At 41.6% G+C, this 11852-nt stretch overlaps 2 protein-coding genes across 2 annotated transcripts; both read right to left on the bottom strand.

Annotated features, from left to right (window-relative positions):
* Positions 1 to 2518: 2518 nt before the first annotated feature.
* Positions 2519 to 5967, bottom strand: atf4a (activating transcription factor 4a). Its single transcript, XM_028408895.1, has 4 exons — positions 5800 to 5967; positions 4717 to 4899; positions 4284 to 4598; positions 2519 to 3684 (listed from the first exon to the last, which is right to left on the bottom strand). The coding sequence occupies exons 2-4, from the start codon at positions 4763 to 4765 to the stop codon at positions 2684 to 2686; spliced, it is 1365 nt and encodes a 454-aa protein (XP_028264696.1). The 5' UTR covers positions 4766 to 4899; positions 5800 to 5967; the 3' UTR covers positions 2519 to 2683.
* Positions 5968 to 7533: 1566 nt separating this feature from the next.
* LOC114441167 (apolipoprotein L3-like) lies at positions 7534 to 11718 on the bottom strand. The gene is made up of 9 exons (XM_028413969.1): positions 11678 to 11718; positions 10605 to 10718; positions 10135 to 10227; positions 9596 to 9697; positions 9464 to 9503; positions 9330 to 9381; positions 8753 to 8882; positions 8476 to 8664; positions 7534 to 8009 (listed from the first exon to the last, which is right to left on the bottom strand). Exons 1-9 carry the CDS (start codon positions 11684 to 11686, stop codon positions 7578 to 7580), a joined length of 1161 nt encoding a protein of 386 aa, XP_028269770.1. The 5' UTR covers positions 11687 to 11718; the 3' UTR covers positions 7534 to 7577.
* Positions 11719 to 11852: the final 134 nt, after the last annotated feature.

The following is an 11852-nucleotide window of genomic DNA, read 5'->3' as shown; positions in this document are numbered from 1 at the left end:
ATCTAAAATTCACTTTATAAATAAACTTCTTAACATGTCTTCTGTTACAGTAACTGGACTCCACATGCTTGCATGCAAAGCTCCACTCTACCCTTGGTTCCTATGTCACATTCTCTCTGCTTCTCACACACACACACACCTGAATCTGAAATAATGTTTTTTTTTCTGTAATTTACAAGGTTCCGATTTATTTTCCTTCCATCATTCCAGACATTCTGACTTGTCAATGACATCAATAATGGATGGATCCTATGTAGCGTTGCCATTTTAAATTGCCTGTTAATGTGCAAAAAAGCCTGGTAGTTGCATCATACAGGTCATTTTAAGCAGCTTTCCAGTAAATGCATAGCAGAAATGAAAGTACACATAAAGGTGAGAAAAATGTGTGTGTGTGTGTGTGTGTGTGTGTGTGTGTGTGTGTGTGTGTGTGTTTTTAGGGTAGTGTTCTGCAACAACGCACAACGGAAATGCTGAGTAAAGATAAAACAAGTGGCACCTCTAGAAAGCTCATGTAAAAACAAAAAAGCTTCTGTAAAACAAATAGTATTGAAAATTGTGGCTTAATTAAAATATAATAAAAATAATAACATTAACATAACACTGAAATTTAAAGGTGATTTTTCTCCCCATTCTTTCACAATGGAAAAACAGGGTGCATGCCTACTACTAAATAACAAAAGCTGACTGCAGGAGAACCTAGTAAAGCCACCGTTCTGTTTCTCAGCTCAGTCCTTCTGCTTATCTGCGTCTTCCCAGGAGCACAAGGCCTCACTACCAAAGAATCTCTCAGGGAGGAGTGTGTGCCTGAAGGGTTTACTGCCTGCACTAAATTTACACAGCTGTTTGACAGACGTCTGTGTCCAGAGCTGCGTCTAAACCACACACTCAGGTTTCTGCATTTCTACATGACCAGTTTTAAGCATATAATAATAACTGATCATTGTCATCCTGTAACAATTATGAAATTCACGCTTCATTTACTAGTTTTGGTTGTTTTCAGTCAGCATCACACATGCTCTCTCTCTCTCTCTCTCTGTCACACACACACACACACACACACACACACACACACACATCTGTGAACCACCTGTGGATGCCACCATGTGATAGACTGCAGAGTGTTGTCTAGTTTCATAATTACAAGGACTTTCTCATAAAGCAGTGGCCCAAACATCCCCTCTCCTCTCCTCTCCTCTCTCCTCCTTCTCATTTCCTGGTAAAAAGCTGCACTGGAGCTCCAGCCTGAGGCATGTGGCCTTGCTTCAGCTTTCTGAAGCTGAACATTGTTCCTTTGAACTTGTTTGTCAGGTAAAATGATAGGATATTGTGTACACACACACACACACACACGCAACATAAATTACTGACATTTTTGGATTAATAGTATACACAATGACCTTTACAACTCTCAAATGTTTTTTAAAAAATCCGGAGGATCCAGCTGGCTGATGTGATCACACCCTTCTCGTGGAACCAGTATAAACATTTCATTCACGTGTAACTGCTCTGACACAGCACAGAGCGACACCAGTGACTCATACTAGGAATATGCAAACGCAGAACTCTGGAGCACAAGAATCAACATATACATTATTTGTTTTAAGTTTTCCAGTTAGTGTTTCCAATAGCATATAACAGCATTTTTATGCTAATATTTATATGCACTAGTTTAACATTTTTGTCTACATCCTAACAAATGAACTGAATTTTAGTAGGGCTGTGCCTGATATGATTCTCTATCCCATGCTTTCCCAAAGCTGTCTCTGGGGCATTTTCATTTCCTGCTTGGTGTTTTGGTTAATGCACAAATTCAACTTTCAATATTTCTGCTTTACCTAGTGTAACATGGCAGAATGTCTGTGTGATAGGCTTTAAAAGATTTAAAAAGTTGGTCTCTTATCCTGTCATTGGAGAAAACACACGAGACATCAGTTAAGTACTGACAGATATTTATTAGAAAAAAGAAATGCAAAGCATTTATACAGGCCAAACATCTACGTTAAGTGGCAGAGCCACACTCGGCAAAGCAAAGGAGGTGAAATCTATATACATAAAAATGTCAATGTAACATCACAATTCATAAATAGGCTGAGGCCCCTTTCTGGACTTGAAGCTGTTAAGAAGAAGGTGAAAATGCAGTGAAATTAGGGTTAAAAAAAAAGGAGTGGCTAAAAACAAGCTGCATCTTACTTTAATTACACAAACTAACTTTACTGACGTTAACCTCGGGTCTGACCATTTACACCGGGAGTGTGAGGAAATATGCATGTTTAATGGGTCTATAACACCTGGAGCTATGATGACTCATGCTGTGCATGCCTAGTCTACAAACACACACAGCCCTTCTGTGTGAACGAGTACTAATAACAAGAGGAAACAAAGGGGATCTAACAGGGGACTGAGAGGCAAGCATGTACATATGCTTCACCTAACTACCTCCCAGCCCCCTGCTCTACACTACTAATCTCATCAACTTCCAAAGGCTTTTTCTTTACATCCAGCCATTCCCTCTTTCTTGTTCAGTGGCTAGTTTCATATATCTACGCTCGGGTGCCAATCTTAATCTCTTGCAACATACACTTCAAATACAGTGAGTTTTTTTTTTATTACATGTGAGCAGTAGAGCAGAAACACAACCCTGTCACTAGTTGTGAGAGATGGTGCCACATGAACATCGTGTTGTCTAAGCCACTGAACTGGTCTTTCCTCGACGGTGCTTACGAACTTCCTCCATCAGGTCTTTGAGGTACTGGATCTCTCGGCTGATGGACTCCGCTTTCTCTGCCAGCTCACGGTTCTTCTTCTCCAGCTCCTCACACTCTACGTTCAGTTGGTCCTGCTCAACCCTCTTCTTCTGCCGGTAACGGGTGGCTGCTGTCTTGTTCTGCTCCATCTTCTTCAGTTTCTTCTCCACCACTTTGGGAGCGCCAGACACCGATTTGACCCTGGAGGCTTTGGGGGAGGATGTTGCAGTGGGTTCCAGTTTGGAGTAGGGTTTGGTCCTAGATGAACCAGCTGTAGACGAAGGGGTAGGAGGAGGAGAGGGAAGGCTAGCCGGGGAGCCGACCACTGACTCGATACCAGAGTCACTGTCGCAGTCGCTTGATGGAGAGGTTTTAATAGACTGGTCAGGGAGAGAAATGAGAGGGGGCTCCTCTTTGTTGGTGAGCACCACGACAAAGTGACCAGAGGTGGGAATGGAGAGCACAATGGGGTTGGTGGTCTGAATTCTTCCACTGGGATCTGGGATGATGGTGGCAGTGAGTGATGTGGCAATTTTATCAGCATCCAGGACATCCACTTCACTCCCAAGCTCCAATGTATAGACTGGGGAGGGGGGAGACGGAGGGGGAACCGGAGAGGGAGGCTCAGACTTTACAGCAACTTCCTGAGCAGAGGCTGCCTCTGTCTTCTTGGCCTTAGCTTCCACAGGGACAGCTGGCTCCAAAGGGAGGGAAGGGATGTCGGGCAACAACACACCCAGCTCCAGGCTGTCAGGAGGGACGGGGATGGTCGTGTCAAAGGAATCCAGGTCCAGATCCATGTGGGTGTCAAGGGAGGCCAGGAGATCCTCTGGGGAGCTGGGAGACACATCAGATGAGCAGGAACCAATGAGGGAGTCTAGGTCAAATTCACTTAGGTCGATTTTCTCCGACATCCAGTCCATGCCAGCGAAAGCATCATCTAAAGACACAAAGGATTGTTCAATGATACATGTACATTGTGAAATTTCAGGTATTAAACACAATAGTAACTGTTCAATTTATTTTCTTGTAGTGCATCAAAATAATTGTGATCAACAATTCTACCTTGAATACGAGGAACTTAAAAACATATGCCAGTAACCACAAAGACGTTCACGGCATTGTGAAATAACACCAACAAACCAGTCTGAGCTGGTCTCAACTGCATTTGAGAGCCACACCTGTAAGGCACTAACCAATGACTGTTGCTCACTGCTCCACACACCCTCCGATTACTCACTCAGTTAATTTACATAGTGTGTGTTTGGCAGTGTCTCATAAAACTGACAAAAAAACAACCCAAATACAGCATCAAGGTTACACTAGCCAGAGTTGGTGACAACATAAAAGACCTTATAAAATATCTATCTATATCAACTTTATAATTAACTCAAAAAACTGTGGTAGAAGTCAGGGTGAAGCAGTAACTCACCAAAAATACATTCTAACTTGGCTTGAATGTCAGCTGCATTTCCCTTGCTGTATATTTTTTGCATCTTTAATACAGATATGTGCACGTGAATTTGATGTCACTCTTACCTTTGCCATCTGCCCCTATGTGGGCGTCCAGCAGGTCGCTGGCACCTAGCCAGGGGAGAGACAATGAGTCTGCACTGGCCTTGGTTCCCAGGAGGGAGGAGGAATGGGTAGGGGGAGGAGAGGGAGGTGGGGAGGCAGACGAGAGCAGGGATAATGACACGGTCTGATAGTGAGACGGGGAAGAAGCGTAAGAGGAGAAAGAGAGGGGAGGCGAAGCTGGCACCTTCCCCTCTAGAGAAGAGGAGGGAGAAAGAGCTTCTTCTTCATCTTTGTCCAGAAGGGGCCCCATGGGGTCAGCCATCAGAAACGAGGGCTCTGGGGACAAGGAATTTTCTAATAAGTATCTTTAAATGTTGTACACACTTCCATCTGATATGTGGAAACAGACTATATTCTGCAGTGCTTTGGGAACATTTGTTATCACAACACCAACCTAAGTACAGAGCCTCCACGTCCTCCAACGCCAGCTGGGAGAGTGTCATGGCTGCTGCTGCTGGTCAGTGGTAGCCGTAAAAGGGTGTATGGAAACAAAGGTGATTCTGACAATGTTAACAAGTCGAGGGGTTCGGTACTGCTGTCGACGGCAGCAAAGCTGAGGGTGGTTGCCGAGTGAGACCTGAGTGGAGGAGACAACATTTTTAGGGCTCAGTGTCCAGCACAAAGAATATACCATCAGACATGCTTTATTTTCCTAGTTGGCAAAATATAAGTACGAAGAAAACTGACAACACTCCTGAAAACACCCCCTTTCCCCTCTACTTCCTGAAACATTTCCTGACTGACAACCCTTGCTGTAATAATATAAGCTTCCTTGTTTAGTGGCTGCTTGGGTCGGTAAGAATGTTAACGTCTCACACACACACACGGAGGAACTAATTTTGGCTAATCCGCCCCTATGAGGTGTCAAAGAAGAGCTGATTGGAAACACTCCGCCCTTCACCGGGGGATAACATTGCCTAATTTGGTCATGCTTCGGCTGGTAACTCCGCCCTTCCCCGTGAGTCATGGCGGAGAAGTGGGAGGACAACCGCCATTTTCACAACAGAGCCATCTGCGCGAGGAGGGCGAATGAGGCCGAACACCACAGTACGCGCCATTTTGGACACGCCACGTTGTCAGTGTTGAAAACACAAACACTACAAACATTTACAAATGATTCTAAACAGCCACTGTAGACAAAAAAAATAAATCAAAATTAAGGTTACTTTTTGTTATGCTGTTGCTACCCTACGTCTAGTCCCTAGTTAATGCTTAACAGATCAACAAAAGCCGCGTCGCGGGCTTTTAAGTCTACAGCTGACGCTGTAATTTGACACCGACACAACTCCAAACCAGGAAATATACATCTCAGAATCATTGCTGCCCTCGTTAGTCTTTTGAAGAAAATGTATTTAGTCATCATGAAGTCACTTTCAACAGGTATATTAACTTTATCCAGCACCATGCAGTATATTTTGACACGTAAGGCTTCGTTAACAGATGTTTTACTTTGATAATAAGGGGCGAAAATACTTACGCCATTTTGCCTGATAAAGCCAGTGCACTTCGCCGTTGCACTGCCGTTTTGTTGCCGCTGCAAAGTTCGCTGCCGCACGCCTTCACACTGCCATTTTAGCGCAGTAGAGCTTCCACTGGGATCCAATTGTCACTTGTACTGTTGTGGAAACGAAGAACGGGAGTGAAGAGGCGTTCTGGTATATAAAGAACCGAAGCACCCCGAGTGTATTCATCCGCTGCGTCGCTCCACGGGGGCGTTCCACACGGTCTGTTGCTTGTTAGTATTACAAATAGCAGCTCGAGTGAGTGGAGTTTAGCTTTACAGACTGTATTGTGAGGGGGTAACACCAAATACACTATACACTGTGTATAAAACAAACGCATCCTCGCGAGAGAGATTCCTCCGCTCGAGCAGTGTTTGTACTGACTGGGTTCATGACGTCTATGACAAATAGATCCTCGTCGCGCTTTAAACCCGAATGACTCACAACGTCAAATATAGGTCAGATACAGAATGTAAACATTGACGAAAGCAAATGGTTTTGGGGCTAATACGCTCAAGTCAAATAACAGTGAGAACATATATTACATAATGCACGACTGTACATACCATCTGTCATTGTTACAACATATATAAGCTAAAATATCAATGTAAAACAATTTAATCTAGCGTTTCCAGTATGTCCAAGTCTTGTTTTTCAGGTAATCAGCCCTAATAAAACATTGATAGTTGTGTTAAAATAAAATATGCTTCTGTGCTAAGTGGTTAATAACTTTTTAGGAAATCATTATCTGTTGCTATCAGATCAGTATGTTCATATATATTTATGATATTTTAAATATTTTCTTTGATCGAACTGTCCATAACTGGAGTCCTGTGAGCCACAGCAGTATAGACACACAGACTTACATTTCAAAGCAGACACTGATTAAACTTGATGAACCTTTAAGCCTTTATGCAGGAATGGTTCCCACGCCGAAGAACAGTAGTGCCCCCTTGTGGCTAATTTAAGTATTTAGTTTGACTGCCGTTGCTAGGAAATCAAACTATTGTTCTTCACCCTCTTTCTTCTTCTTCTTCTTCTTCTTCTTTCTTCTTCTGTATGTTTTTTGGCGCAGCGTATCTTCAGCACACATTGACCGATTTCATCCATTCAACCATCAAAATATCCCACAGATAGTTTAGTTTTTTTTTTAAATTATAGTTTTTCAAATATTAGGCGATTTCGGTGTCCTTTTTAACATAGGAGTCTATGAGAGAGCCCTTCAATGAGGGTCATCTGCCAAATCTCCTCTCCTATCCTATCTCCTACAAATTTCAAGCTACAGACTCCATTTTAGTCTTAAAACGCTCATTACATGCTGCTCTATCAAACTTGTATTCAGAATTTTCCAATTCCGAATCATTTCTGCACACAAGGCTCTAAAGTTGGAGTGATTTTTGAGGTCTCCTCTGCTGTTACCATGGTGACAGGCTGACACACAGAGGCATACAAAGCAATTCAGAGCATCAATCCTTCACATCAGCTTTCAAAGCAAAGCTTCAGCTGCAGCAATCAAACTTGCATTTTCTTCAGGAAATGCCCTTTTCTAGTGTTTTATATCTTTAATAAACGATTACACATGATTCACAGAACACTTAGAATAGAGGACGTTGAACTGGATTTGCTTGATTACAGAAGATTTTGAACAATAGCACTACACAGAGTCTTAGTTATACACTGTTACATCAGCTTAAAGCCACAATCCCACCTTAATATGCTGTAAGTGCATGAATATAATCAGACAAAAGGCCAATTAAAAGAGAACCCTCTGCTCAGTGAACAGGTCCTTGATTTTAATGAGCTCTTTCAGTCCATTATCAAGGTCCTCAGCTAGTTTGCGTATTTTCTTTGCAAACACAGACTCAAGGCCCTTCTTCACCTTCGGCCCATGTTTTCCTTCAGTGTAGTAGAAATCCATGCCCATTGCGAAGCCTTTTATCATGCCAGATGCTTTACTGTTTGCCTCCAAGGCCATGGCTCCGGCCCCCCCTGTAGCAGCCAGCTTCAGCACCGTGGCGACCTTCGCTGAGTACATCTTGACATTACTCAGAACAGACAGACCGTGCTGCTTCAGCTGCTCCATGCCCTCGTCCACACACTTCAAGCTGGCCACGCTGTTCTCATTCAGTTGCTCATACTCCTGCAAGACTTTTTCGATTTTCTTCTTGTCCTGGGTGACGCTCACCTGAAACAACAGATCTCAGAATGTAAATGTATTTAGAAAAAAAGACAATACTTAATATACTTTGTTATTTTTAAACAACAGAAAAAGAAAAAAGTGAGAAAATTTACACACACAGTAAAAAGTTAAAGCATATTTGACATACACTCAATTTGGAGTCTGCTGAGACATTCTATGTACTGTTAATACTCCTTCATAGAGAGCATCATCACTTTCTCCATCACCTGCTGGTTCTACTCCATCTTCCTCCAGAACCGAAACCGTCTGCAGAGCATTGTCTTAGTGTGCTCCAAAATCATTGGCCTACCAGTCAGAACCCTTGCACCCATTCACGGTCAACAAGCATTTATTAATTCTTTTCAAAGTGCCCTCTACATGTTCTTAATCTCGTGCTGCTCATGTGTGCCTTGAATTGTCCCCCAGGGAGAAATAAAGTGTTCTGAATCTGAATTCAACATTTGTTTTTCACCTTGTGTGCAATGGCTGCAGATGCACCAGTGACGCCGCCGGCTGCGGCCACACCGACCCCAACTGCCGTCAGCGCCAGCGAGGCTCCCAGTGTAAATGGGGACAGAATCACCCCGGCAGCTGCTGCCACACCTCCTGCCACAGTTGTAGCTCCTCCTGTGATGCCAGCAATCTTTGTTCCCTTTGAAACCTTACATACAACAGTATACGGTTACATCTGACAAGTGGTGTAACACTAACATTGCTTTCACCTTTACATGATAATACTGACTTGTTACCTTATCCAAGTTGTTAGCAATGTCGTGCAGATCATTAATGTATTCTTGCATCTTGTCACCATGTTGAGACAAATGTTGGATGTAGCCTTGGATAGCTTTATAGATCTTTTCAGCTTTTACATTGATGATCCTGAAATGTATCACAGGAAGGTTTTTGCCATAATTCATCCAGTATTAGGATTAAGATTAAGATTAAGATTAAGAAAACCTTTATTTGTCCACAATGGGGAAATATTGTATATATACTCTAATCTGAAAGGGGCATAATCTGAAGTGCAAAGAACACAGGCTAATCTGACAACTAACAGTTATTGAGTAAAAAAATCAAAGGTATGTGGGTTGGGCAGGTGGAAGTATCATTTACATTTTAGGGCTTTATTGTTTCCACAGTGGGAGGAAGTGGTGGCATGCAGCCCATACTTTTACTTCAGTATTTCCTCTGACATTCCCTTCAGGCTCAGCTTTATTTTGTATGGTGATCAATAGCAAATATTAACATATAAAAACTATACATCCACATATAAACATTGTTTAAGCGTGTTAAAAAAAATCTATATATTGAGAAGAATCAGCCTACTGCTCCTCTGATGCCCCTCTAAGTCGGAGGTCTCTGCACAGTTCACTCCAAGCTGTAGGACAATAAAAGTGCATTTTAACACCAACCTGATACATCATTTAAAAAAATGATAACATTTATAGAATAAAACTCACATGTGGTTTCATCATAGGAATATGCCAGAGTGTTGGCTTCCTGGTTAATGAAAGGCATTTCCTGACATGACTAAAAACATTCCAGGTTCCATTCTTTTATATTATAATACAGTAATGGTTGAAAATAATTACCTGGGTTTTGTTATAAAACTGCTTTTCAGGTAGTGCAGGCGGCAGAGTAGGATGTGCTGTCATGTTGTCCTGAGACAGTTGAGCCACCACCTGAGAATATTTCTGACAATCCAATTTTTTAGGTTAACATGTTTATTCTGTCTGAGCACACTGTATCTGTTGTCTGACATGGCTGACTTTCAGGCCTTAAGGAACTTGTCTGATCTCTGCATGATCTGATGTGGCATCAGCGCAGCTTTTAGAAACAGGAAGTTGCAGTGTCTCATTTCAGGACATGATTTATAGACAAACACTGTCCCAAATATGACGGTTAAGAAACATAATATTTTGTGATTTTACCACAGCGTCTGAGTGTTTTAATGCTGAAGAAGAAAACCAAAGGTTGTTACAGGAATTTCAGAAAAGATTCCCCCAAAAATCCCCAAGTTAGGATCCCTTAGATTGGGAAACTACAAATGATAGGTCATCGGGGACTGAAGTCAATACTGTCAGACGGTTGTGAGTAGATTTTGAAAGAGTGAAATAAATAACAGTGGTACCTTTACTATAATATCGCTTTGCCCTGGGGACTTCATAACCCACTTCTTTGGTGACACTGGTGGTGGAGTTGATGGAGGGAAACCTTTCTGAATCTGTATGAGAAACAAAATATAGTCAGTGCAAGTAATAAGAATTAACTGTAATATGTCATGTAACCAGGGCCGGCCCAAGCCTTTATGGGGCCCTAAGCAAAATTTGATACCACCACCTCAGCATCAGATGCTTCATCATCCTATAGGCTGCACTGTGTGTAATACACGCTACTGAATGTGTAATAGCACCTGGTTTGTATTAATCAATGTTATTTTTTAAAATATAATATATATATATATACATTTTCTCTTCTACCGGCTCTTGGGGGCCCTAAGCGACCGCATATTTCGCAAATGCCTTGGGCCGGCCCTGAATGTAACACTGAGATATGGTGCAACACAGAGTTTCAAACCTATTTCTGTTTGTTTTAACAAACCTCTGAATATTTTGTGGGAGACTGAGGAGTGGAGTTAGGTTTTACTGGCTCATTATCCACAGCTGCGTCAGGAAGGGTGAACTGTCTCCTTGGCAGCGGAACAGGAGGCTGTTGCTGCAGAAATGTAAGGGGGGCATGAATCCAGTATTTACATGCAAACTAAACAGCACTTGAAGGATTTGAAGACACTGTAATACCTTACAGGACTTCATTATGAATGTCTGGGGTGTGAGGGAGAACAATTTCTTTGTTAAAGCTTTTAAAGCTGCAGTGCCAAAAAAAAGTACATCAACCTCATAAACGATGAGAGAGGTGCATGCGAACAAACTGCAGTGCCACTCATGTGACCCATCCCTACTAAAGAATTTGTGTGATTAAAGATCTGCTTTCACTTCAGATGTTAAGAACTAATTCTAATCTAGGTATTGTTAGTAATCTGAATGGCTAATCCATACTGTACTTCTCAAGGTGGAGACTGGAATGTTTATTAACCTTGTCAGACAGGACTGACTGCATCTATCTGTCTGCACATCATTTGGTTTCATTTTTACTTTGAACAAAAACGTTGCGATAATTTAATTACTGCAAACCTGATATTTTTGTGGAACCTTCATCATGTCAAATTGATTCTTTTAGAGCATTGTCAGTAATAATAACAGAGCATGATGTTTTTGTTTTTCATTATTTTTTTTAAATAGTAGGGTGTTAGTGACTAATTATGAATTCCAGTTTTAAATAGCTTGTTTCTAATAAATTGATATTTTGTATTTTTTTTTACCATAAAAAATATGCATTGCAATACAAATTCCATTAAAATGGATGTTTTGACAATCAGTAGATGGTAGATTACCCAGGTTACAGTACTTTTCTTCACCTACCTACAACTTAATACATATTTTTTAATGTGCCAAAACACAGTTCCAGGAACTGAGTGTTTTGCAATTGCAAAATGTTAAAAATCAATGTTTGAAAACTACAGGAAAAACTCCCAAAATAATCCCTGCATTATTTTATAGCTTAATAAAATACGAATATTTTAACAGTCAAATCACATCAAATTTTTATCATCATACCTGTGACATGGTGCAGGGCTTTCTGCTGTGAACCTGTTGCTCTGTGGTCTCTCCTTTTGGCTGTTGTCACACTGAGTGATCTCCTTATATAAGTTTGTCACATACATCTCTGACAGGTTAGACGCATCATGGACTTTTGTCTTGGCAGGCATTCATTGACAGCTATTTAAGCATC

The sequence above is a fragment of the Parambassis ranga genome, chromosome 1 (genome assembly GCF_900634625.1).
Source record: "Parambassis ranga chromosome 1, fParRan2.1, whole genome shotgun sequence".
NCBI lineage: Eukaryota > Metazoa > Chordata > Actinopteri > Ambassidae > Parambassis > Parambassis ranga.
The sequence above is the reverse complement of the archived record's forward strand: the minus strand, read 5'-3'. Positions and strand labels throughout refer to the sequence as shown.

Coding starts and splice junctions, on each gene's coding strand:
- LOC114441167 (XM_028413969.1), bottom strand. Junction 8,883..9,329: donor AGAGGGGCATCAGAGGAGCA/GTAGGCTGATTC, acceptor GATACATTTCAG/GATCATCAATGTAAAAGCTG. Junction 8,010..8,475: donor CTGCAGCCATTGCACACAAG/GTGAAAAACAAA, acceptor CTGTTGTTTCAG/GTGAGCGTCACCCAGGACAA.
- atf4a (XM_028408895.1), bottom strand. CDS start 4,765: ATGACACTCTCCCAGCTGGCGTTGGAGGACGTGGAGGCTCTGTACTTA. Junction 4,599..4,716: donor CGTGGAGGCTCTGTACTTAG/GTTGGTGTTGTG, acceptor CCTTGTCCCCAG/AGCCCTCGTTTCTGATGGCT. Junction 3,685..4,283: donor CATAGGGGCAGATGGCAAAG/GTAAGAGTGACA, acceptor TTGTGTCTTTAG/ATGATGCTTTCGCTGGCATG.